The sequence below is a fragment of the Lepidochelys olivacea genome (genome assembly GCF_965140295.1).
Source record: "Lepidochelys olivacea isolate rLepOli2 genome assembly, chromosome: 10".
Classification (NCBI taxonomy): domain Eukaryota; kingdom Metazoa; phylum Chordata; order Testudines; family Cheloniidae; genus Lepidochelys; species Lepidochelys olivacea.
The window spans coordinates 79,839,692-79,865,933 of record NC_140420.1 but is presented as its reverse complement, the minus strand read 5'-3'; the positions used below and the strand labels follow the sequence as shown (position 1 = coordinate 79,865,933).

At 39.3% G+C, this 26,242-nt stretch overlaps 2 protein-coding genes across 5 annotated transcripts in view; one reads left to right on the top strand and one right to left on the bottom strand.

Moving 5' to 3' along the window:
- Window positions 1–20,204, bottom strand: part of MAP2K1 (mitogen-activated protein kinase kinase 1) — a 66,176-nt gene extending 45,972 nt beyond the window's left edge. Inside the window, exons 1-2 of one of the 3 annotated variants that reach the window (XM_084640612.1) lie at window positions 19,411–19,810; window positions 8,605–8,631 (exon numbers count right to left, since the gene is read on the bottom strand). In XM_084640612.1, coding sequence (XP_084496738.1) covers window positions 8,605–8,631; window positions 19,411–19,490 — 107 coding nt within the window. In that variant the 5' untranslated portion in view covers window positions 19,491–19,810. Of the gene's footprint in view, window positions 1–8,604; window positions 8,632–19,410; window positions 19,811–20,178 lie in introns of those variants that run through there. The other 2 variants (XM_084640614.1, XM_084640613.1) reach the window with 2 other exon arrangements.
- TIPIN (TIMELESS interacting protein) overlaps window positions 19,901–26,242 on the top strand; it is a 33,532-nt gene continuing 27,190 nt past the window's right edge. Inside the window, exons 1-2 of one of the 2 annotated variants that reach the window (XM_084640617.1) lie at window positions 19,901–20,008; window positions 21,903–21,985. In XM_084640617.1, coding sequence (XP_084496743.1) covers window positions 21,966–21,985 — 20 coding nt within the window. In that variant the 5' untranslated portion in view covers window positions 19,901–20,008; window positions 21,903–21,965. Of the gene's footprint in view, window positions 20,009–21,000; window positions 21,104–21,902; window positions 21,986–26,242 lie in introns of those variants that run through there. The other variant, XM_084640615.1, reaches the window with a different exon arrangement.

Here is a 26,242-nt window from a genome sequence, read left to right as displayed (position 1 = left end):
CAGGGAGACCTTACCGCCAAACTCAAGTTTGCGATAAAAAAGGGTTTCAACCAGAGGTTAAAACAACCAACAACAACAAAAGATACTGAAAACTCAATAAGAACTCAGAAATAACTGAAGAAAATTCATTCTCCCCCCATCATAATCAACAGTAATCTTGAAACAGACAATTTAGGTTTTGCTTATAGACAGAAGCATACACCTACATGATGGATTAGAAGAAACAGTACTGCAATAGAAAGTAAACATCTCTCAGAAATTACAGTAGCAGCTGTAAGCACCAACAATCTATTTGTGCTTACAGAGGTCCTGTTTTTCCACTGTCCTATTAATCTCTGTATATATATATTCTCTATATAAGAACAGGAGATACAGATTGGGATGGTAATGATGGGGATAGGTCTTGGGCTAACAGACTTGAAAATACAGTTGTCCTAGATTTCAAGTTACAGTAAAGAAAGAGCTGGAGTGTGACAGTGTAGTGCTTAGTGGCACAAAAAATCCAATTGCCTGATTTGCAGGTGTTCTCAGCATCCATCACTCCAACTGAAGTAGATGGGAATTATGGGTAATCACAGGCCCTGTGATTTTCAGCTAGCAGACTACAGAGTGCAAAAATGTTGGTCAGTGGAAAAAGTGGGTGACATAATATCTTTTGTGGGACCAACTTCTGTTGGTGAGAGACAGAGAGAGAGAAGCTTTCAAGCCACACAGAGCTCTTCTTCAGGACCTACTTTGAACTCTGTGTGGCTCGAAAGCTTGTCTTTCTCACCAACAGAAGTTGGTCCGATAAAAGATATTACCTCACCTACTTCATATCTCTAATATCCTGGGATTGTCACGGCTACAACTACATTACGTACAAGAGCTCAGGGTGGCATGTTTTCCAGACTCTCTGAAATATCTCCACAGTTTTACTTAAACAGTAAAGCAAATACTGGTTTCAGTTAGCCTCTTTCATCTACTGAGGTTTAAAAAGGGTAAATTTAGAAATTTCATTAAAACATGTCTAGAGAGAAGAGGAATGTTCTGAACATACTGCTAATCATGAAGTATTCAGCACCAAAGGCATTAGCTAAATCATTTTATCATTGTATATGATAATCAAGATGTGGTCTTACTCAACCAAGACTGGAATTTTACTTAAAATGATTCAGTTGTACGCAGCTCACACATAATTCACAACTGTTTCAAATGTTTTAGACAACAGATAAGGTTTGATTTGTTATATAGGGTATGTCTCAGAGGCAGGACTGTCCTGCCCAGCCCCTGAGCCCCCGGCCAGGGAAGCTAGCCCCCAGCCCCTCCCCTGCTGTCCCCCCACCCCCGCAGCCTCAGCGCGCCACGCCGCCAGCGCTCTGGCCCGCCGCTCCTGCCGGGCAGCACAGCGATGTGGCTGGCTCCAGCAGGGTAAGGGAGTGGGGAGTCCTGGAGGGCAGACAGGCGACAGGGAGCGGGGGGGTTGGATAGGCATGGGATTCCCAGGAGGCCTGTCAGGGGGTGGGGGTGTGGATAGGGGTCGGGGCAGTCAGGGGACAGGGAGAAGGGGCGGTTGGGTAGGGGGTGGGGTCCCGGGGCAGCGGTCAGGGGAGAAGAAGCACGGGGGGGGTTGGATGGGTTGGGGATTCTGAGGGGGGCAGTCAGAGGGCAGGAAGTGGGAGGGGGTGGATAGGGGACAGGGGGCAGGCTGTTTGGGGAGGCACAGCCTTCCCTACCTAGCCCTCCATATAGTTTTACAACCCCGATGTTGCCCTTGGGCCAAAAAGTTTGCCCACCCGTGGTATGTCTACACTATGGAGACTGTATTGGCATAGCAAGATCACTGTAGACGCAGTCTACTCTGACAAAGGGGTTTTTCTGGTCATTGTACGACCACCTCCCTGAGAGACATTAGCTACATTGATGGAAGCATTCTCTCACAGACATAGCTGCATCCACACTAGGGTTAGGTTAACATAAAACCATAAGAATGGCTATATTGGGGCCAGACCAAAGGTCCATCCAGCCCAGTATCCTGTCTACCGACAGTGGCCAATGCCAGATGCCCCATAGGGAGTGAACCTAACAGGTAACGATCAAGTGATCTCTCTCCTGCCATCCATCTCCACCTTCTGACAAACGGAGGCTAGGGACACCATTTCTTACCCATCCTGGCTAATAGCCATTAATGGACTTAACCTCCATGAATTTATCTAGTTCTCTTTTAAACCCTGGTATAGTCATAGCCTTCACAACCTCCTCAGGCAAGCATTTCCACAGGTTGACTGTGCGCTATGTGAAGATGTGCTTCCTTTTATTTGTTTTAAACCTGCTGCCCATTAATTTCATTTGGTGGACCCTAGTTCTTATATTATGGGAACAAGTAAATAACTTTTCCTTAGAGACTAACCAATTAATTTGAGCATAAGCTTTCGTGAGCTACAGCTCACTTCGTCCGATGAAGTGAGCTGTAGCTCACGAAAGCTTATGCTCAAATAAATTGGTTAGTCTCTAAGGTGCCACAAGTACTCCTTTTCTTTTTGCGAATACAGACTAACACGGCTGTTACTATGAAACTTTTCCTTATTCACTTTCTCCACACTACTCATGATTTTATATACCTCTATCATATCCCCCCTTAGTCTCCTCTTTTCCAAGCTGAAAAGTCCTAGCCTCTTTAATCTCTCCTCATATGGGACCCGTTCCAAACCCCTAATCATTTTAGTTGCCTTTCTCTGAACCTTTTCTAATGCCAGTATATCTTTTTTGAGATGAGGAGACCACATCTGTTTACAGTATTCCAGATGTGGGCATACCATGGATTTATATAAGGGCAATAAGATATTCTCCACATCCTGTTCACACAGTGTGCAGCGGCAGTCAAAAAAGTGGATGTCTTCAGAGAACTATCCACAATGACTCCAAGATCTCTTTCCTGATTAGTTGTAGCTAAATTAGCCCCCCATAATATTGTATGTATAGTTGGGGTTATTTTTTCCAACGTGCATTATTTTATATTTATCCAAATTAAATTTCATTTGCCATTTTGTTGCCCAATCACTTTTGTGAGATCTTTTTGAAGTTCTTCACAGTCTGCTTTGGTCTTAACTATCTTCAGCAGTTTAGTATCATCTGCAGACTTTGCCACCTCAGTGTTTACCCCTTTCTCCAGATCGTTTATGAATATGTTGAATAGGATTGGTCCTAGGACTGACCCTTGGGGAACACCACTAGTTACCCCTCTCCATTCTGAAAATTTACCATTTATTCCTACCCTTTGTTCCCTGTCTTTTAACCAGTTCTCAATCCATGAAAGGATCTTCCCTCTTATCCCATGACAACTTAATTTACGTAAAAGTCTTTGGTGAGGGACTTTGTCAAAGGCTTTCTGGAAGTGTAAGTACATTATGTCCACTGGATCCCCCTTGTCCACATGTTTGTTGACCCCTTCAAAGAACTCTAATAGATTAGTAAGACATGATTTCTCTTTACAGAAACCATGCTGACTTTTGCCCAACAATTTATGTTCTTCTATGTGTCTGACACTTTAATTCTTCACTATTGTTTCAGCTAATTTGCCCAGTACTGACATTAGACTTATCAGCATGTAATTGCCGGGATCACCTCCAGAGCCCTTTTTAAATATTGGCATTACATTATCTATCTTCCAGTCATTGGGTACAGAAGCCGATTTAAAGGACAGGTTACAAACCATAGTTAATAGTACCGCAAATTTCACATTTGAGTTCTTTCAGAACTCTTGGGTGAATGCCCTCTGGTCCCGGTGACTTGTTACTGTTAAGTTTATCAATTACGGTAATTCCAAAACCTCCTCTAGTGACATTTGAATCTGTGACAATTCCTCAGATTTGTCACCTACAAAAGACGGCTCAGGTTTGGGAATCTCCCTAACATCCTCAGCCATGAAGACTGAAGCAAAGAATTCATTTAGTTTCTCCGCAATGACTTTATCATCTTTAAGTGCTCCTTTTGTATCTTGATCATCCAGGGGTCCCACTGGTTGTTTAGCAGGCTTCCTGCTTCTGATGTACTTAACAAAAACATTTTGTTACTACCTTTTGAGTTTTTGGTTAGCTGTTCTTCAAACTCCTTTTTGGCTTTTCTTATTACATTTTTACACTTAATTTGGCAGTGTTTATGCTTCTTTCTATTTACCTCACTAGGATTTGACTTCCACTTTTTAAAAGATGCCTTTTTATCTCTCACTGCTTCTTTTACGTGGTTGTTAAGCCACAGTGGCTCTTTTTTAGTTCTTTTACTGTGTTTTTTAATTTGGGGTACACATTTAAGTTGGGCCTCTATTATAATGTCTTTGAAAAGTGTCCATGCAGCTTGCAGGGATTTCACTCTAGTCACTGTACCTTCTAATTTCTGTTTAACTAACCTCCTCATTTTTGCATAGTTCCCCTTTCTGAAATTAAATGCCACAGTAGTTGGGCTGTTGAGGTGTTCTTCCCATCACAGGAATGTTAAATGTTATTATATTATGGTCACTATTTCCAAGCAGTCCTGTTATAATTACCTCTTGGACCAGATCCTGCGCTCCACTCAGGACCAAATCGAGAGTTGCCTCTCCCCTTCTGGGTTCCTGTACCAGCTGCTCCAAGAAGCAGTCATTTAAAGTATCGAGAAATTTTGTCTCTGCATTTTGTCCTGAGGTGACATGTACCCAGTTAATATGAGGATAATTGAAATACCACACTATTATTGAGTTCTTTATTTTGATAGCCTCTCTAATCTCCCTTAGCATTTCATCGTCACTATCACTGTCCTGGTCAGGTGGTCGATAATAGATCGACCGTTATATTCTTATTAGAGCATGGAATTACTATCCATAGAGATTCTTTGGAACATGTGGATTCATTTAAGATTTTTACTTCATTTGATTCTACATTTTCTTTCACATATTGCCACTCCCCTCCCCCCCCCCCCCGCCCGACCTGTTCTGTCCTTCTGATATATTTTGTACCTCGGAATGATTGTGTCCCATTGATTGTCCTCACTCCACCAGGTTTCTGCGACGCCTATTATATCAATATCCTCCTTTAACACGAGGGACTCTAGTTCACCCATCTTATTATTTAGACTTCTAGCATTTGTGTACAAGCATTTTAAAAACTTGTCACTGCTTATTTTTCTGATGCGTCAGATTCTTTTTTATGTGAATGTTTCTCGTCTGATCTGGCCCATACTTTATCCTCTTCCATCCTCTCCTCCTCACTAAAACCTAGAGAATCTCTATCAATAGACATTCCTCTAAGAGAAGTCTCCATCCAATCCACATGCTCCTCTGCAGCAGGTTGGCATAGATGTGGCACTCAGAGGTGTGTATTTTTCACACCCCTGACTGACACTGCTATGTTGACCTCACTTTTAAGCATAGACTAAGCCATAAAGTTACTACTACAAGCTAGCTACACATTTTCCATTTTAAAAAAAAAAAAGTTTGCTTCAGCTTTCATACAGATTTTGTTTGAGTGGTGAGAGTTACCCATGTCTCACCTTTGGAAAACTATATCAAGAAGAAAAATAATTTGATCCCAAGGTGCAGAGTATATGGAAACTATTGCTGCTGCAGCCTCTTCCTGAATTAAACTAATGATCTTATTGTTAAAGATGTACACTACTGTAAAGGGTTGTCTACATAGAGACACTCAAGAAAGTTAAGGCAAATCAAAGATGTGAAATCTATGTACGTACATTAAAGTGCATTAAACTCCCAAGTGGATGCTCTCAGACAGGCATCTATGTCCTTAGTTCAAAGTTACAGCAAACTAAGGTTAAACTAATTTTTAAATTTATGTGCACTGACTTCACATTTTCAGCTGATTCACCTCAACTTTCCTGTGTGTTTCCATATAGACATGTCTTCAGTGTGGCACTCATTCCTACTCAGTTACACTTGGAATTAGTTTTATAACAAAAAATAAAAAAAAAAAATCTTAAATGAATTCTGATCCAGTTTCTGACAAGTAACTATCTAATATAAATCTGTTGAAAGAAACTGCATGTCACAAACAATTTCCCCATCCATAACACATGTGGATATATCTAATTAGAACTTCCGCAGGCCAGTCACATGATCTGAATGACTGAGACAAACAAACATTCAGAGAAAGCAAATGCTAGATTTTCAAAATTATTTCAGTTCTAATACAGAGTGATTAACAAAACACTTAAAGAATACGTTTTAAAACATTTATCCTGTGTCCCTTGAATAGGTTTAAAGGGTTCTTCGGAAATTCTTTTGGATACACAGACTGCCCCTCAGCAGTAAAAATACATGTTATGGTTTGCCAGTCTGTTCTATGGGACTTTTCATTAGGATGGAATACCAGGAAGTTACAGGTTTTCAAAATTTTTATAGCAAGTACTATATCCAGAAAGCTTTGAAGAGTGACTAATAATAGTCCTATGTTTCCATGGTATACAATACATCATGATGTACTAACAGTAAATATTAACTTACAGTTGACATGATCAGAAAAATCCACCATTTAATAATTTATAATGGAAGGGAGATCCAGATCTGGGTCTGAATTTCCCTAAAGTTTGAGGGTGCTTTAAATCTGATTCAATTGTCTTGAAAAACAAGCAAAATTTCACTTCACATGATGTTAGTCATTAATAAAATAATAATAATGCCTAGCTGTAATCAAGGTAAATTCTAATTTTAAAAAAATCATTGATTTTTTCCCCACCTCCAAGTTACCAACAATATACATAAAAGCAAACACTATACCAAAAAAAATCAAACGAGAGTTTTTTTCAAGCTACTTTATCCATTTTCCAAAGATTTAGTTTAATCCTTACCAACAAACATGTAAAGCCCTCTGTACTCTGGTAACAATCCAATCCTTTAGCAACTAAATAACCTTCACTGAACAGCTGACCTCTCTTTCCCTTTGTTAAGAGCCTAAACAGTTTTGTATTCAATAATCCATTTCTGTGATGCAGAACTATATTTTTATTTCAAAGCAGAATGGGCCTTCATACGTACATCACTACATTTAGTGCATTAGCATTTCTTCTCCAGATACCCATGTTCAGATCCCTTACGTAAAGTATCCTAATGGCTTCAACCCAGTCTGAGTGGATATATTTATACACTACAAAGCTGCGCCACCCAGCTACTGCAAACACAATTGTATAATCCAGTGGTTCTCAATCCACAGCCCATGGGCCACTTGTGGCTCAATTAGCCCACAGCTGCAGCCCATGTGACATTCTCAGGTAATACAGACAGTATATATATATTCTGTGTATGTGGCCCACATAACACTGAGAGCTGCATATGCAGCCCATAATGGTAAATAGGTTGAGGACCACTGGTGTAACCAGTTGATGGGTGGTCAACTTTACAGTTACAATACATACACACAACAGCCCTTCCATTGAGTTATTATACATACAAATAACATTTAGATGATACAGCACTTTTACATGTGAAGATTAATTGATTTGTAAAACATTTTGAACTCCTCCCCAAAAGGTAGGTAAATATTATTTTCATAGCAGAGATGAGGATGTCAGGCACAATGGGATGAAATAAATTGCTTAAGGCTATAAAGTCTGCTGCAGAGCCAGGATTAGAAGTCAGAAGTTCATGACTCACGATCTCATACACATTCCTTAGATATGTGGAGACAAGGAAGCAACACACACACATAACACACCCCAAGAACTTTGTCATAACCTGGAGCCAGCCTAATGGAGCAGGAGTGGAGGAGAAAAATAAAATTAACAAACAAAAAAAAATTCCCCCCAAAAGCTTGTTGGGATTAAATCAACCCTTTGATATAAAGTTCACAAATCTGTCTATAATTATGATAAACTACGCAGCTTGCTCTGGCTGACCCAGCCATTGAATCAAGTGAACCTCTGCTCTGTTGTGACTTTATATGACAAATCCAGCAATCCTTGAATGTCTTCATTTGAGAATCAGAACTGCTGACTCACAATACCCCCTCCCACAAACCCCCCCCCCCCAATGAAGCACAAAACAGATTTTTAAAAAATTCAGGCAAAAATGCTGCTGGTAAGGTCTTTAAAAAAAAATAAGGGTCATAAGAAGAAAAAAAGAAAAGAAAAGGTATTACTCTATAGAGAATCTGGGGGACAGAATTGTTGTACCAAGTCCCACAGAGACTGTAAATTAAAATAATCTACTTTCCTGCACATTAGTTTCCTATGTATCATCTGATCACTGACATCACACCATACTCTCTCCTGATGGAATGTCTCAGAATTGATGAAATATAGGCACAAGATCATAAATTAACGTGACAGTAGATGAAGTTCTATTGCAATTCACTCTCTTCTAGTTCAGGCATGACTGTATGAATGGCTGCGGGTAACAATGAGTTCCGCTTTAGCAGATGTTTGAGAAGAGTTACTAAGCAGTGAATTATTCCCTTCTCCAAAATAGTTGTTAATTCCCTGTGGGGCAGTAACTGGCAGTACAGTTGGCATGTGCCTTCCAATGTACTGTCTCCTCAGAAGCAATATTTGTCTGAACTAATACTATTGAACATTTACCACAACAGAAATCATTTGGTCATGACATTCCAATGATAAAACAATATGCATCTAGAAAACACTTACAGCTGACTGCTCCCTCCAAAGAAAAACCTGTGGGAGGGGGAGAAACAAAATGAAAATTCTGCAAGTTAGAACCTGAAGTTGTCAACTATTGCTCCTCCTAGGAGAGGAATTTTTGGCTGACAGCAGTACAGTCTGCAAACCTTATAAATCCCAGGCAATCCCCAAGGTTGCTTCTAGCAACAGTAAAGGGTGACTTAAAAAAACAAATCACATTCATATCCAAAAATTTGGTACCCACTCTGTTATACGCAACACCTCTCTCTCTTCCATGTATAGAAATTCACACCTTTTTTTCAGTGTGTGTATCTTGGGTATACAAATAAACTTAACATACAGTCAGTTACACTGTTTTGCTTCTGACCAGCTGCGCTTCCTGTCTCATGCATGGGCAGGAAGACTCTTTCTTGAACTGCGGTGGGCGGAACTCAAGTATACACCATTTCCCATGTCCTCCAAATGGAGGTTTACTAGTAACAGCAGTAGCAAAGCTAAAATTATATATGAAAGATGCAGCAAGCATGCATCAGCAGAGAACTGGGTTCAAGCAAGTTTGGTAGTATTGTTCTTGGAGCCCCAAAAATTCTAAATGCTACTAAATGGGAATGGAAACATTATGGACTTATTATGCATAGGTGTGAATGACTATACCAGGTGCATAGCAGAAGAGAATCAGGCCTACAAATTTTTCTGTGGTAATTTTGTGTGTAGACACGTGAAAGAGAGCAAAGATGATCAATTTTGCCTGGTTAATGGTTTTGAGCTTTTTTCTTTAAAATGGGAAATGGTAAACACTTGTCCATTTATCCTTTGGCAGTCTAAATCAAAGCAAATCTGACCTTTTAATATATATGGCATATTAAAAAATATGTTTTGGTATTTCCAAAAAGCAAAACATAAAGTCACTCTGGATTATAGAACTGTAGGATGTGTAGCAATTAAAATAAGGAAGTACATTTTTAATCTCTGTTTAACATTGCTAAGATTTTAACCATTTCCAAGCTCAAGATGGTACAGCACCTCACATGTATGTTGCATCTGTGGAAGACTGGAAGGAGTTCAGAATATTTTTCCTTTGATCAGTAAGGATAATATTTTTTAAGACTTCAGTTTTGTTAAAACAAATAAATAAAACTAAAAAGCATTTTTGTGACTTTACTGCTTAACAGAAAAATATTTTAACTTGTGGGAAACCTGTGCCATTATTCTCATGATACTGAATCAATTACATTTCTAGTAGAACGTTTAGTTTTTTAAAAATCTTTATACAAATTAATACAAAGTTTAAGTAATTTATATATTTTAAAAGGTCTTTGATATAGTAGGATGTAGCAATATGGAACTATAGGAGCTCTGTTATAATACCCCTGTTGTGATGCTGGACTCTCACTTCTAATTCTATTGCTATACATTAACTGTTTAAAACAGAAATTTACCTCTTCCCTTGCTTAATAAAATAAAGCCAGAGATTTTGTGTGTAAAGAGAAACAGGATTTTAGAAAGAAATGCACTATGAAATTAATCATGTTTATACAGTACATCAGTATATATCCAGAAGAACAATGCAATTAATCACAATGCAGTAAAGTATCTCAGAAATAGTTGTAGCCTTGTTGGTTCCAGACTAACAGAGAGACAAGGTGAGTGAGGTAATATCTTTTATTGGACCAACTTCTGTCGGGGAAAAAGACAAGTTTCTGAGCTTACAAATAGTGTTTGCAAATTTGGTATTACAGGAAACAATTATATGCATTTATTTAACGTTTAGTATTTAGAGTAACAGCCGTGTTAGTCTGTATTCGCAAAAAGAAAAGGAGTACTTGTGGCACCTTAGAGACTAACCAATTTATTTGAGCATAAGCTTATGCTTATTTGAGCAAAGCTTATGCTCAAATAAATTGGTTAGTCTCTAAGGTGCCGCAAGTACTCCTTTTCTTTTTGCGAATGTTGAGAGTGTAACTAGACAATTTAAAAGTGATCTGACAAGCTTTTTTTCCCCACTCGAGTTCATTATAGCTTACTTCACTAAACAAACAGGTTTGCTGATGCTTAATTTATGCTTACTAAACAAAACCAAATTTGTCTTATGAATTACAGTAAAATCACTTTTTCAATATTTTGCTGTCACACAGTCAGAAATGTATAATAAGACTTGCTATCAGCCGGAACATCAGTTTTAAGCTTCTGCAAATCCTTCTGTATCCTTACCAGATGCAGAGACTTTATTTTGTCAGAAGCAATGAATGATGTAGGTTTTGTTTAATTAGTTTAGCGTTTGTGCATACTTTTGTATTAGTTTGAAATAATTAATTACTTATTGGGTTTTTTTTTAAATGGATACACCCTGTCACAGTGGAGAAAATTAAGACAGTGTTGCAGATTCTGAATATCCATTATTTTAATATTAGATAATTAATGTTATATTATCCTTTTTTAGTATTATTAAAACAAAATGTCTAATGCAATTAAGGAAAATATCAGCCACATGCAGATTTGAACTGGAGGATATGAAATGGGTAGGGTTTTAATTTGAATTTGAAGGCTCTATTTAATAACAAAAGGTTCATAGTTATCTTGGAATTATCTTGAACTCATAATGCCAAATGTACTAAGTACACCCTCATACCACACATATTTGGAAGACTGGTTAACCTGTTATCAACAGTGGATGAAAAAGGAGACGGCTTTTAACATAAGCTCTTAAAAGAGAAGCTTTTATAAATCTACAATAATTGTATACACAAAAGATTGAAATAGCTGAATAGCCATTATAGCTATTATAAAATTCCATTTTTCAGAGGCTTTAGAGTTTAATCCAGTAGAGTATTCCAAGCTCAGAGCTCCCATTGAAATCAGTGGGAATTCTGTGTATGGACCATTTCTAACCTTATCTTTTAAAAAAAAAAAAAATTATACAGTGGGAGCATTACTGAGACAAGCAGTGGGTTTGGTTTGTTTGCTTTTTAAACCATGTTGTCTAAATCCACTTGCAGGAAGCCTAAAGACATGGTGGTAAAAAAGACTCTGGTAGCCCTACACTTCTTAATGATTCCCGCACATAGGACAAATCCTCAGAGGACTAGATCTGCCAGGATCTGGCCCAACCTATCTAGCTCTGTTACACTCTTCATTTAGGTCCCTTTTGCAATGGCAAAAGAAAAATCATCATAATTGGGGGGTAGGAGGAAGAGAAGAGTAAAAATGCAAGAATGTTATCAAACAGACTTGAAGAGACAACAGCAGTGCTACTTGGAGTCAAGGTGCCTTTCTATACCCACTAGGCATAGAACAAAATTTTCTTGATGAAGATTTTGGCCCAAGAGGTTTTGGCTAAGGGAAACCTGTGAGGTACATATGAAATGAGTCACTGTATAGTTCATTTGCAAATTGTATTATGAATTGAATTCCAAGCCAATTCTGCATGAGATAATTTCCTGAACTCTTCTCTGGCCATCAAATACAGGCAACAGTAAGCAGAGGATAGTGCCAGCTATTCAGTGGCTTCTTTAATCCCACTTGACAGAATGAACAGGCTGCAAGGAGAGGCTAAAATATGTCCAATGCTGCGAAGATATTTCTTTACTCAAAATTTTCTCAGAAATTACTCTTAATTGTGCATTGAATATTTCTAAGGACTGGATCCATTATACAAAGACTAAAAGAAACAATATTTGATTATCTCATCCTATGCCCAACTCTGCATTGTCAATGATACTACCATCCTATATACCCTATTTCTCTACTTCTTTCACAGAGCTTGTCTTCACTACGGGGGTAAACTGACCTAAGTTACGCTACTCAAGCTACGTGAATAACGTAGCTTAGCTCAATTTACCCCAGTATTTTCAATGCGCTGAGTTGAGAGATGCTCTATGGTCAACTTCCCTTACTCTTCTCGGAGAGCTAGAGTACCGGGCTTGACTGGAGAGCGCTCTGCCATCGATTTAGCGGGTCTTCACTATACGGCACTCTCTCCATAGTAGGGAGCAGCCCACAATCACCTGTGGCCTTTTTTCCATGCCACCCTCTATGGATGAAACACCTTTCCTGAGATTGTCTGCAAAGCCACTATCTTCTCCTCTTTTAAATCCCTCCCAAGACCCACTTCTTATACAATGCCTCAAGAAGTGTGCTAATTAGATCTTCTACTTATTAATTCTTCCTTTTATTTCATTAAAAAAAAATTTTCGTCATACTGTCACTAGCCTTGTTCAGTAAGAACATAATCTTATTGATGGCACCCCGCTCCATTATTTTATATCTCACCCTACTGCCTTGTTACCCCTTGTTGTATCATGTCTGAAATTGGCTTGGAATTATCTTCTTGGAACAGAAATCATTTCTTTTATTTGAATTGGAGGAGCTCAGCATACTTTTGGATGCCGCTAAAGTATATTCTTCTGTACATTGAATATTCTGAAATTCCTTAAACAAACAAGAATCTAACTTGAGATTTCAATTCAAATCACCTTTAAGTCCAAAACAGACTGCAAAAAGTTACAAAGGGATCTCACAAAACTGGGTGACTGGGCAACAAAATGGCAAATGAAATTCCATGTTGATAAATGCAAAGTAATGAACACTGGAAAACACAATCCTAACTAAACATACAAAATGATGGGGTCTAAATTAGCTGTTACTACTCAAGAAAGAGATCTTTGAGTCACTGAGGATAGTTCTCTGAAAACATCTGCCCAATATGCAGTGGCAGTTAAAAAAAGCTAACAGAATATTAGGAAAAGGGATAGATAAGAAAAAAAGGGATAGATAACAAGAAATAACATATCATAATACCTCTACACAAATCCATGGTATATCTTGAATACTGCGTTCATATCTGATCCCCCATTTCAAAAAAAAGATATCGTAATTGGAAAAGATACAGAAAAAGGCAACACAAATGAGTAGGGGTATGGAACAGCTTCTGTATGAAGAGAGGTTAAAAAGACTGGAACATCTCAGCTTGAAAAAAGAGATGATTCAGGGGCGATATGATAGAAATCTATAAAAGCATGACTGGTGTGGAGAAAGTGAATAAGGAAATGTTATGTACTCCTTCCCATAAAACAAGAATCAGAGGTCATCCAATTAAATTAATAGGCAGCAGGTTTAAAACAAACAAAAGGAAGTATTTCTTTACACAATGCACAGCTAACCTGTGGAACTCATTGTCATTAGATGTTGTGAAGGTCAAAACTATAACTTGGTTAAAAAAAGAACTAGATAAGTTAATGGAGGATAGATCCTTCAATGGCTATGAGACAGGGTGGGCAGGGATGGTGTCCCTAGACTCTCTTTGCCAGAAGCTGGGAGTGGACAACAGAGGATGGATCACTTTATGATTACCTGTTCTGTTCATTCCCTCTGAAGCACCTGGGATTGTCCACACTTGGAAGATAGGATACGGAGCTAGATGGACCATTGGTCTGACCCAGAATGCATATATTCTTATGCAATTAAAACTTTTGCATGATACAGTACACAAGAGAGATACCAAATGTGTCAATACACTTGTAATTGAAACTTTACATGGTTTTTATTTTTCATCAGGACAGACCCCACAGTTTTAGACACCCCATGCAAGTCCAGATTATAGTGTCAGAGAAAGGGAAGTATCCATTATCTACTTAATCAAGGTAAAAATTAAACTTTGGAACTGCCCCATTAGTAGGTCGGCATTTTGGTGGTATGTCTGATGAGCAAGCACAGTAATCTAGAGAGGTCCCAAGTGCTACCTCTGAAATTAAAAATGCAAGTACTTCAGCAATACCAGACATCCTGGATACTTGGTCCTGTTTCAAGATGGGGGGAATGGACTGGATAACCTCTACGTTTCTATGATAAATGGCTATTTTCAGAAGGGAACTGAAGTCATTCTGGGGAAAGACAAGTTAACCTACTTGTCTCAAATGGAAACAAGAGGACAGTGCTTACTATCAACATTACAACAATCCAGTACACAGTTTTAGAAGATCTATTAATACCATATGTGTTCATAACCAGTCTCTTTACTTGTAGTTGAGACCCCACAAGTTTATCCTGATTCTCCTTTACAGACTCTTTTGTGCATAGGTATTCTTGCAGACATACGTTTACTCAATTTTCTGAGGCTATTACAATATTTAGACATGAACTATGGAGTTTACTTGACTTAATCAGTTTAAATTATAACCCAACATTATACTGATCCTTTTATTTGCTAGTTTCCAATGAGCCCCAATAAAAAACACCTAGTAAACATAAGCAAAAGATTATCTTGGAAGGTGCAACTATAGCAATCTCCTTGGAGCCACCATGCACTGCACAGGTGCTGCCTCTTGGTGTAACCATTTTTAACTAAATCATCTTCAGCCACTTTTATTCCAAAGTAAATATTCAAACACAGACTTGCACTAAAATAACTAGATTGGGCTTAGGAAAACAGTTTAGCTGAATTGGTGCAAGCTTGTTTGTAAATCAGCCCTTAGGGTATATCTACACTTGAGGTTAGGGATGTGATTCCCAGCTCCAGGAGACATTCTTGCACTAACTCTCATTGAGCTAGCATGCTAAATATAAAATGTAGCTAGGGCAGCGTGAGCCATAGCATGGGTTAGTTGCTCTGAGCATGCACCCATCAGAGACACTACGCATGTACTCAGGGCTGCTAGCCCATTCTATCACTTGCACTGTCCCAAGTCCTTTCATGTATTTATACCTGCTCCTATATCTTTTACTTCATACATCTGATGAAGTGGGTTCTAGCCCATGAAAACTTATGCCCAAAATAAATTTGTTAGTCTTTAAGGTGCCACAAAAACACCTTGCTTTTTTTTTTGTCCCAAGTATGTTATTTTAGTACGCTAGCTCAATGAGCACTAGTGCAAGTATGTCTCCTCAAGCTGGCAATCACACCTCTAGCTCGAAGTGTAGATTTACCCGTTGTGTGCTGCTGCTGCTAGTTGTGCTGGGACTTCTGTTATTGTGTTTCAGATGAGTCATTAAGGCAGTGCAAAATTAAGAGGACAGAAGTGCTCAGGAGAGACATCAGGAGCTAGGAGTTCTTAGACAATGCTGTGCTTTCATTTCATATTTTCCATCACAGGACTGTCATGTGGCAGTGTAAAAGGCTTTGTCTTCACTAGAAAAATGAAGCATTTTTACATCAAGATACCCATTTCAATATAAAATCCTAGTGGAGAGAAGGCACTGTAGTTTTTAGCTCAATTTTGCTAGCAGAGGTCATTCCTACACTCCTTCACCTGGGGTTTACCTTGACTAGCTACTTCAAGGTTAAAAACTACCTGTGCCTTGGCTCCACTAGAATTTTACATCGAGATACCTATCTCGATATAAAAAACACACTTAGTTTTTTGGAATGAAGACACAGCCTAGGAATCACATGGAGTTGCTTTTTTCTAACAATAAACAAGGAACTTTTTTAGAATAAAAAGAAGTATTATCTCTAAAACTACTCTGTCTCTGCTTCACTGAATAGGTTCTGTCTAGGATGCGCGATCCAGCCTGGCCTTAAGAATGAGCACATTTAACCTCACATGGACCTGGAATGCTTACAAAGTTTCAGATGGAGGAAGGGAATGCAGAAGTTTTAGGGGAATGAAAAATTGATGTTGTTTCCTTCTTTCTTCTGGATATCAAGTCAATGAATTATCACAAATAATTTAGAAGGAGAAAGAAATATTATTTCCACTCTGATTAGTTTTCTTATTTTCTGTTTGCTTGTTGCCCTCTCTATCTAATCTCTGCTCTCCAATTGCAGCAGCACTAGAATAAAACTAATCTGAGTCTGGTCAGTATTGCACTAACTTCCACTGTGGTGTACCTACTTCCTCAGGTAGCAGTGGATGCAAAGAGTACAACAGTGGTAAAATCCTCCCTCCTATGAGACTGTTCTTCGGAGTAGTGTTAAAAATAAAAGTGAACAGTTTGACAGAGGACCTGCAATCCTGCACCAAGTTTTCATAGGTTTCAGAGTGGTAGCTGTGTTAGTCTAGTATTTGACAGGCTGACAAGTGCACTGGGGAGCCCCAGATGAATCTGAAATAGACTGGGTGAATGATTAATGGGAAATGAAGCATTGGTTGTAGGCTACAGCCCCAGGAATTCAGGGGCTAAATGTTCAGTGTACATACTCTTAAAGTACACTAAAGCCACTTTTATACCACTGGTATTATAAAGGAGCATTAGTGTAAATGAGAATCAGGCTTTGCAAGATAAATTTTAAAAACTTCACTATACAACAGAACAGGTGAGAGAAAGAATACAGGAACAACCAGGACAATTGCACTGGATTGGCAAGTATATGTACGAGGCCAACAAAGGAGTAACAACTTGGGGCTCAAAATGACCAGACTGAATAGGCCAGGACTGCATAAAACTAGCAAATGAACTGTCAAAAAGGCTAATACCCTTACAAATACATAACACCTTTCTTCCCATAGAATCCCCAAAACTTTCCAAGTGATATGCATACAACACTACTGAAATTCAGGCACCTCTGCTGCAGTAGAAAGCAGGCATTAACCAATCATGACATGGCAGAACTTGGAAAGGAAGGGGTAGAAGGCAAAAGAAAGTATAATATGGTCTCATAAGTCATAGAAATGGAGTAAGATTTGGGATTCATTCCCAGCTCTACTTCATGCATCAAAAGTCACACAGGAAGTATCACAATGAGGGTTAGCATTTGTTGGGAAGATTGAGTGTTTCTGATTGGTTAATTCTTTCTGGGTAAGCATGGGCAGGTTGCTGGATTTGCTCTTTATGTTAATTGTGTCATCAAAAGCACCTACCATACCTCTTAAACCTCCCAAGGTTTAAATATGAGATGCAACATATAACAAAGATCCAAAATGAGGGGGAAAAACACATAATTATTACTACAAGAAACTGAAAATGCGGTGAGATCCATATCTTCAGTGTAAAAAACATTTTCTATATAACCTTAGTTTCATGACTCTATTTTTGATGTAATTAACTTGCAACAAGAGAAGTGAAGGGACTCCAAATTTGAATGCAATGTTGTATGGAAATTTCCAATAAAAGGAGTAACATTGCTTGAAAGTTGGAACATTGGAGAGATGCAATTGATAGATGCTTTTTAATTTTAGGTATCAAAATAAAAAAAAATTTACTTGTGCCTCAGCTTCTCCTCTGTAAAATGGGGATAATGATATCCATCTCTCACAGATGTGTAATGTTAAATCAAATTATGTTTTTAACCACCATGAAGGTCCTTGAATAGGAAATATTATAAAAATATCATTATATTAATCTTTACCAAGCAATCCAGAACAAACCCCATGTGACATCTAGGCCAGAATTCTCAGAAGAGCTCTACACCTGCTGTCCAAAACAGATTTTCAGAAGAAGTCAGTTCCCATTTAGGCACCAAAGTAGTTGGTTAGATTTTTTTTAAAAGATCAGCACAATGCATACTGAGTGCTTCTTAAAATCTGGGAAAACAATGGGAGCTCCTGGGTGCTACATAGTTTTGAAAATTGGAGTATTATATAGATAACAATGAAAGTTGAGCTCATTTGAAAACCTGTCACCAATTGCAGGTGTCAGCCCCACATGACTAACAGGACCTCCATTTCAGGTGTCCTCTGAAAAACCCACCCACAAACTTCATTTTATCTGCCTAAGAAAGCAGAGGGGCCAAAATAATCTTTCTGGGACAGCAACCTGTGAGTCCAGGGAATGTAGGTATTTCAAACCTCTATTTATCTCTCTCATAACCTCAGGCTAAGAATGAAGTGATGAGTGCAAACATGTTGTCTTTAACAAACTTTTTGTAATACTTCATTCTTTTACACTACAGATAGTTTACATACAGGCTTCTGAAGCAAGCAGGTTTCCTTACCCATAAATTCACAGGTAACCCATAATTAAAGTGTAACGGTTTAAGGATTGCAATCTTTGTTGTTGTTAAATGAAGAATCAAAATCAGTTAGTCAGACCTCCCTTTCCACCATGCATAGCTATTTCCCTCCTGAATTTTTTTTTCAATGTTTTCATTATACCCAGGAAAGCTCAGGTGTAGTATCTAGTTTCCACAATATTATTATTTTTAACCAAATGCGACAGCGGAGGTGACTGAAAGACAGATTTACTAAAATGGACTGCAGTCTATTATAGAATAAAAGTAGAGAAATGATGCTTTGATTTCCAGTGCAACTTACTTTTTCTACATATATAAAATTTTCCTATTAGAAAAGGAAAATTTAGTTGACATTTGCTAAGTACTTATTCTGTAGTATAGACATTAAAACGATACTATTAACTGGAAATCACATTTACATTTCCATCTGAAAATTTTGTATCTACTAGAATTACAAACTGTAACTGAAGATATATTCTCAATTTTTTCCACATTGTTTACTTTATGTATCTCTGACATTTTGTGTCGCCAAATACACTGTCTTTTCGGAAAGAACACATCAGCAAGGGAACAAAAAACCTCAATTTTTTTTAATTAGGCCATGATAAAAGGCTGCTCCAACAGAACCTGTGTTTTTTTTAATGGTAGGGTTTTAAAAAAAAAATCATGTTGATAATACCCTTTAACACTTCCTGTGTGCATTTTTTTAAAACAGAGATTGAGGAGTTCCTGCAAAATAACATCCTCTCATTTTGCATTGCTGGAGTCCTAAAGAGTGTGCAGGAATAACGTTTCTCGTTATCCCCAGACTCAGAGATTTAGGAGCAATCCCCATAGACACAGCAGTAGAGCAAATAGTGTGTTTTAACTTCATCATCCCTCTCCTCCCTCTAGTAACACCCAAACCCCAGAGAGGCGGTACTCACTCTGCAGTGCTGGTCCCATTGATGGTGGAGCTATCTGGAGCCGGGTTCAACTGAATGGGCATGGGCTTCTTTTTAGGCATTTTAAATAGGAATAATGGAGCTTAAACTTCCGAAAATCCCCCTTCCTGCTCCGGTCAGCTCCAGGGGGCTCCCTCCCGCTAGGCAGAGTGAGGGGCTCCTCCGGCAGTTCCCGCTCCAGCCGGGCTACAGGGCTATCTCTCCAGCTCCCAGGGACGGGCTCCTCCAGCAGCTCCCGCTCCCACCAGCCAGCGGGCTCTCCCTAGCTAAGCAGAGTTAAGGAACTCTCCTAGCAGCTCCAGATCTACCAGCGCCAGGGGCCACTCCCCGACTGAGCAGTGAGGAGTTCCCCGAGCCGCACCGTGGTAGCAAACACTGCCCGCTCTCAAAATGTGTCCCCCTCCGCTACTGTGCATGTGCAAACTTCTCGGGCGCCCCCAGTGCGCAAGTGTGGCGCAGCTGCACATGGGCACTGGGAAGTGAAGCTCAATGGAAGCCCCTGCCCTTTGCCCTTAGTTTTCCTTCAAGTGTATGGGGGAAGGTGCGTGAGCCTGGCGCCTGCGTAGCTGTGGAGAGCAAGGTACTCTTTTTCCTTTGAAAACCAGGGCGGGACGATGCAGGAAAATGTTGGCCTGGGGATCGAGGGCGCCCCTCGACTCCGGATCCCATCCTCCTACGGCTACTCCCCAGAGCTCAGGGTTTCTCTCCCTTCATTCTCACTACTGCATCCAGTGCAGCACCGCTTCTCACCCGTTTCGCATGGGCGCGGAACCTCTCGGACACAGCTCCTAGTCTGCAAGAACTTAAGTGATTGGAATCACTCGGTTATTCTTCAGATCACACCCACACACCCCCCCTTGTTAACCACTGGCGCCGTTTAAGGAGGGTGGGGGCTGCCCCCGCCCCAGCCAGAACAAGAGGCAGCGCAGGCAAGTTGCTTACTCCTCCCCAGCCGGGAGTGAGAGCAGCAAGGCACACTCATCCAGCAGAACAAAAGGCCCAGCCAGTGCCAACTCCTGCTTGGCGCCTGGCTGTCATGAAATCAGGAGCTGGGTTGAAATCACCTCCTGACTGGCAAGAACTACAGCAGCAAAAGCAAAACGCAAAGGAGACAGCAGTCAGGTTGCTGGCCTCACTTACTCCTCTTCCCCCTCCCCACCCAGTAGGGGAAGCTTTGCTGAGTGCCCCCCCCCCCCGCCAGAGCCAAGTCTCTGCTTAAAAGTCTCACTCTTGTCCCCCAGCCCCTGTCCAGCGTTCTCTGTTCGATGGATCCCTAGTTTTGAACGTGTGACCTTCACTCCTAACCCTGTTATTCATTAGTTGTCCCCCCCCGCCCAAGTCCCCTCCCCCAGTGGTTGCCCCCCGCAAGGCTGGGGGAGGGGCCTTTAGACATGGGCGGGCTTGTGCCCACTTACCTCCCAGGATTCCAATGAGGACCCCCTCCCCTCCCTGGGCTGGCAAGTCTTCGCTCAGCCAATAGGAATGCAGAGGTGTATCTGGCAGAGCCAATAGCAGGGCTGGGGGCTTCCGCAGCACTTTTTTCAAATTCATCTTTTCATTGAAACAAACATGCTCAGGAAGTGGTCAGGAGAAGGAACCTCTGTGCTTAGGTCAGAAGATGCCTGCTGCAAATTTCATCATGATCTGCCTAGACTCAACTGCCCCTTACCTTCAGGTGAGGACATGTTACAAAGGCAGGAGCAAGCCCCTTGTGACATCAGTAGACACAGGGCTACTCAAGCAGGGGAGGAGGGGGCTGCTGCCCCACACACATTCAGGGGATAATTATCCCCACAGCCAGCCCAAATTTCAGGCTGCAACAGCAGTGCTGAAGAATGACCACCTGCGATCTTTCCCTGCTGTCAAGAAACCAATATGAGGTATCACACCACAAATAGTGCTTAAATTACCCTTAATGCTTTCCCATTTTTTCCAATTCTCCAATTTTTGGGGGAAGGGCAGTACCCCAGTATGGCCATTTAGTCCCACTTGTCTGTGGGAGTGTTTCCTTTAGCTACAATGAACTTTAGGTCAGGTTGCCGGATAGGGCTCTACAACCTGTTACACACAAATGCTGATTCCTCTGTGAATGCCTTGATCTTACCAAATTTCTTCAGGATTGCACTTTTCTAGGACCTTTCTCCCTACTGTTACTCACACCTTCTTGTCAACTGTCTGTAATGGGCCACTCTCTTACCACTTCAAAAGTTATTTTTTCTCCCTTGGTATCCTGTTGCTAATTGATTTATCTCGTTAGACTGACCTCACACTTGCTAAAGCAACCCCCATCCTTTCATGTATTTATACCTGCTCCTGTATTTTCACTCCATGCATCTGATGAAGTGGGTTCTAACCCACAAAAGCTTATGCCCAAATAAATTTGTTAGTCTCTAAGGGGCTACAAGGACTCTTAGTTATTTTTGCTGATACAGGCTAACACGGCTACTGCTCTGAAAATGGATCTTTTTATGCAGATACAAGCAACTGCTGTCCTGCCCTTACACAGCCATCTTATAGCTGTGTGTCTGCTGTGCTGTATGTCCTTCTCTTCCAGCTGGTAAGTAATCTTAGCTCCTGTTTACTTTTTCTTTAATATTTCTGAGGATGGCAGTCTCACAAACTTGAGTACCACTCATGAATTTCATTGACATGATGTTTACTCTCTCAAATCCTTCCAACTGAATCCTTTGTATTTATCATAACTATTTGTATAAACCCTTCAGTGCACATAAACCCAAGTCAATCTGAACAATTTGTAAGATTTGGCTGCCAAAATTTTGTATAGATCCATGGTGCTAACATCCATCATTTTAATTAGACAGTGACTTTTTAAGAGATTTTTTTTTAAATTTGATACCTCATCTACTTTTGAGTCATCATTAATTTCATCCCCCCCCTTCATCTGTTAATTAATGCACATACTTTCCCTCTAATGCTACTTTCCCACTTGACAAACTTTAAAATGTTCATCTTAACCCCTGTAGTTTAGCATCAGCTCATTTATGTTAGTGGAGAAAGATCAAGTTACAACACATAACCTGAAATTTTCTTTCATGATGAATTAGAAAGATCTCCAAAAATATTATGGCCAAGAATAATCTAGATATCATGTAGCCATTGTGCTGGCCCTGTATATGATGGAAACCACTTCAAACCAGGGGGTGCTGCAGCCCCAGTACCCCTAGTTCCAGTATCTATAACTTATTTAAAAAAAACAAAACTTTTCCGTTTTAAAACCATAGACAACAAAAGGTTCCAAAACCTTTTTTAAAAGGCTATGTATCTTAGATAAATGCAGAAAGTAAAGCACAGCCAGGCTGCAAGAGCAGTGCTGAAGAATAGAAAACTTGTAATCTTTCCCTGATGTGAAGAACCAAGTATGAGCTGCCACCACCACAAATATTGTTTCAATTTCACTTAAAACTTTCCATTTTTCCCCAACTCCCTAATTTTGTAGTGAATGGCGGTACCCCAGTGTGGCCATTTATTGTGCCATTTAGTCTCACTTGTCTATTGGAGTCTTTCCTTTGCCAACAATGGGCTTTGGGTTAGGTTCATAGGCTGTGACACAGAAATGCTGATTCCTTTGTGAATGCCTGGATTTTACCAAATAGGAATTAGGAACAGTGTTCCTGTTAGCTAATTTCTAAGTTATTACCTGCAAAAAAACTAGAGTTTTCAGGTGCCAAAGTATCCCCTGGAATGGAATCATGGTTGAAGTTCTCCCCCCCACTCCCCAATCTTAAAGGGTGCCACTGGTTAAAACTATAAATTGAAAGGGGATTACAAGACAAGAGTAATGAGCAAAATATACAGAAACGTGTTTCTCTCGAAAGGAGAATGGGCTATGTCTAGTGACATAGAGGGTGAGATCAGAGGAGGACATGATTCCCATCGGAAGTCAGGAAAATGGATCAAAACAATATGAATGTTGTGACTATTACAGAGTTATGAGCGTTGGATGACATGATAGAGTAGTTCATTGAATGTGCTATACTCTGTGAAAGAGCAATGTTATATGTATTTTTAAAAGCATCTTAGCATTTAGACTTTCCTTGTAGCAATCTACTTTGCAGTGTCAATGCTTCCAGAAAGACAACAGGAAACCCACACAATCCAGCTCTTCTTTTTCCTCTCTGCTGCATTCTAATAATTTGTTGGCCAGTTTTGTTTTATGTTTAAGCTGTTCCAAATGGTTTATAATTCATAAGGGTGAATCTTAGGGTCCCATGTCACCAGAACATTCTGTAGGTTAATGGTACGACAATTAAGCTAATACTTAATAAATTAAGCAGAAGAATGTCACTGTAACATAACTAAATGAGACCAATTTAATTTGTGCTTTGTATTTAAAACAGGATTACAGAAGGAACTGTCAACATCCAGTAAATTAATCTGCTATTGGCATGTAACCTTTTGTTTATAATTTCTCAGAAGTACTGTGAAATGGAATTATGAGGATATTAGTAGCAATTAAATTAGGAAATGTCTACCATAAATACTGTCTCTGCATATCATCCTACACTATTAAATCAGTGTTCAATGAAGCACAATTTATTTTACTCCCGATATAAAATCATTACTCTGTATACTTTATATTGAAACTATTGTATTTATAATTAAAACATTAGCTGAATTTGTGTATTAATGGTTGCTAAGTATTTCTCCCCATAAATACTTGAAATAAAAATTAAACTTTAAGAATACAATTAGAAAATAACTCATTATAAATATTAAAATAGGCATGAAGACCAGATACAAAGATTGCTGTTATTAACACATCGTTGCGACCTGGGAGGTGAGGTCACAGCACCACTCAGGTTTGGCCCAGCAGACCCTTGACAGAGGGGCCGCCAGTCAAAAATGAGTGGGTGCTGCAACCCCACATGACAGGTGGCAATGCCCTTTGATTTGGCCCTCTCAAATGAGGGGCCTTGGGCAAAGTGACCCTTTTGCCTCCCTAGGCACCCCTGCCCCCAATTGGCACCCCTGCCATTGATACTTAATGTGAACATGGCTGTAGACACCATTCAGGGGTGCTGGGCGTGTGGTAGCACCCCCTGGTTTAAAGTGGTTTCCATCATATACAGGGTTTACAGTTTTGTTCAATGGCCTTCAGCACCCCCACTATACAACTAAAATGTTAAAATTACAACTTGTCCTGGCTACACTAGGATTTTACATGTTAACTAACATGTTAAAAACTTACTTTTTTCTTACTTTCTTAGTAAAGACAAGGCCTGGGTGAAGCAGGTCCCTCTTTTACACATAGTGAAACAAAGGCACAAAAGGTGAAATAACTTGCTCTAGCGAAGAATAGAATTCAAGACAAGTGTCCTGACTTGCAGGCCCTTCTTGATCTAGATGTACTACTCATCAACATGAATGGGACATGCTTACCATTGATAACCCACTTGACAGAATTCTCTCTAGACTAGAAGTGGATTTATTTGTCACAAGAAATTGACGTAGCCATTTCTCACTGTGGCTGTTAGGTTTCATAACAAAAGAAAAGCTATTTTTTCATATAACCAGAAAACAACTCTTAGTTGCTAGGAACGCCTCCATTTCAGGGTGTCCTTTTCTTCTGATAATACATGAGCCATCATTTTATTTTCCAAACCATTTTTCTTATCCTCCAGAGCTTATCTTTACAGCAGCCATTTATTCCACTTTAAATTTGCTTATAAAAATATATTGTTTTAACACGCTTATTTTGTCTAAATCTTTTAATTCATCTTCAATATGCAATGAATACAAAAAAACTCTTATTTGTTCACCAAGCGCCAAAAATGACTTTAAAATTATCCAGATCTTTTTAACTGTGCCCATCCAATTACATGTGCAATTAACCACTGATGTCAATTATGATAATTTCAGAACACTTAGATATCTAACTGGTTGATTTCATACACAAAATACTGCTATTGCATATGCAATTGTCGTGACTGCCTGCACTAATAACGGTCCCACAAATTTGCCAATGGGATTTTAAAAGTCTACTGCTTTTTTTCTCCACTGGAGTTCTTTTCTGTCTTCTTCTCTAGAATCACCTGGCTTATTAAGGTGAGTTAAAAGAAAAAATTGTGCATTGAGGAAATATTTTTTCCTGTCAGCTGCAGAATTTCTCCTAGTGTTTGAATTACTCTTTCCCTTCAATACTGTTTGTTTTTATATAACAAAATAATGTATTATATCACTCCTAGATACCTACCCTTTTTAAACTACAAAAGGTAAAATTATTTTATCATTTTCACAGGTCTGATCATCAAACATATAGCTTCTCCCCAGCCCCAAGTAACTGATAATATCTGATTAAGAGACTGCTCCCTCCTGTGGTGAAATATATACTTATACTGCAAACACAAATCTGAACTATTGTAAAACAATAGGAAAATGTGTTTTATTAATCCATTATCTTTTAAGGCCTATAATATGCCATTTTGTGTTAAAATGAGAAAATAAATATATTCTGAATTGACTGACTATACAAATAAAATAATATTATGGCGTATAGATATCAAGGTATTAAAAACAATGGCCCAGATTCTGCAATCTGATCTGCATAGGCTGACCATTATTTTTGCACAGAATCTCATTTAAGGCAATAGGACTCTGCATAGATCTGATTACAGGAACAAGAACAATTTATTAACTCTTGTTGATGACATTAAAAAATGCAATAAATGAGGATGCAATCCTGTAAATCTTCACTCAGATACATAATCCCAAATTTCTGTGAAATTACTAGCATAAAAATGCTCAGGGGAGTAAAGGTTTGAAGAACTGGTCTCTAATTTACCAAGATATCAAT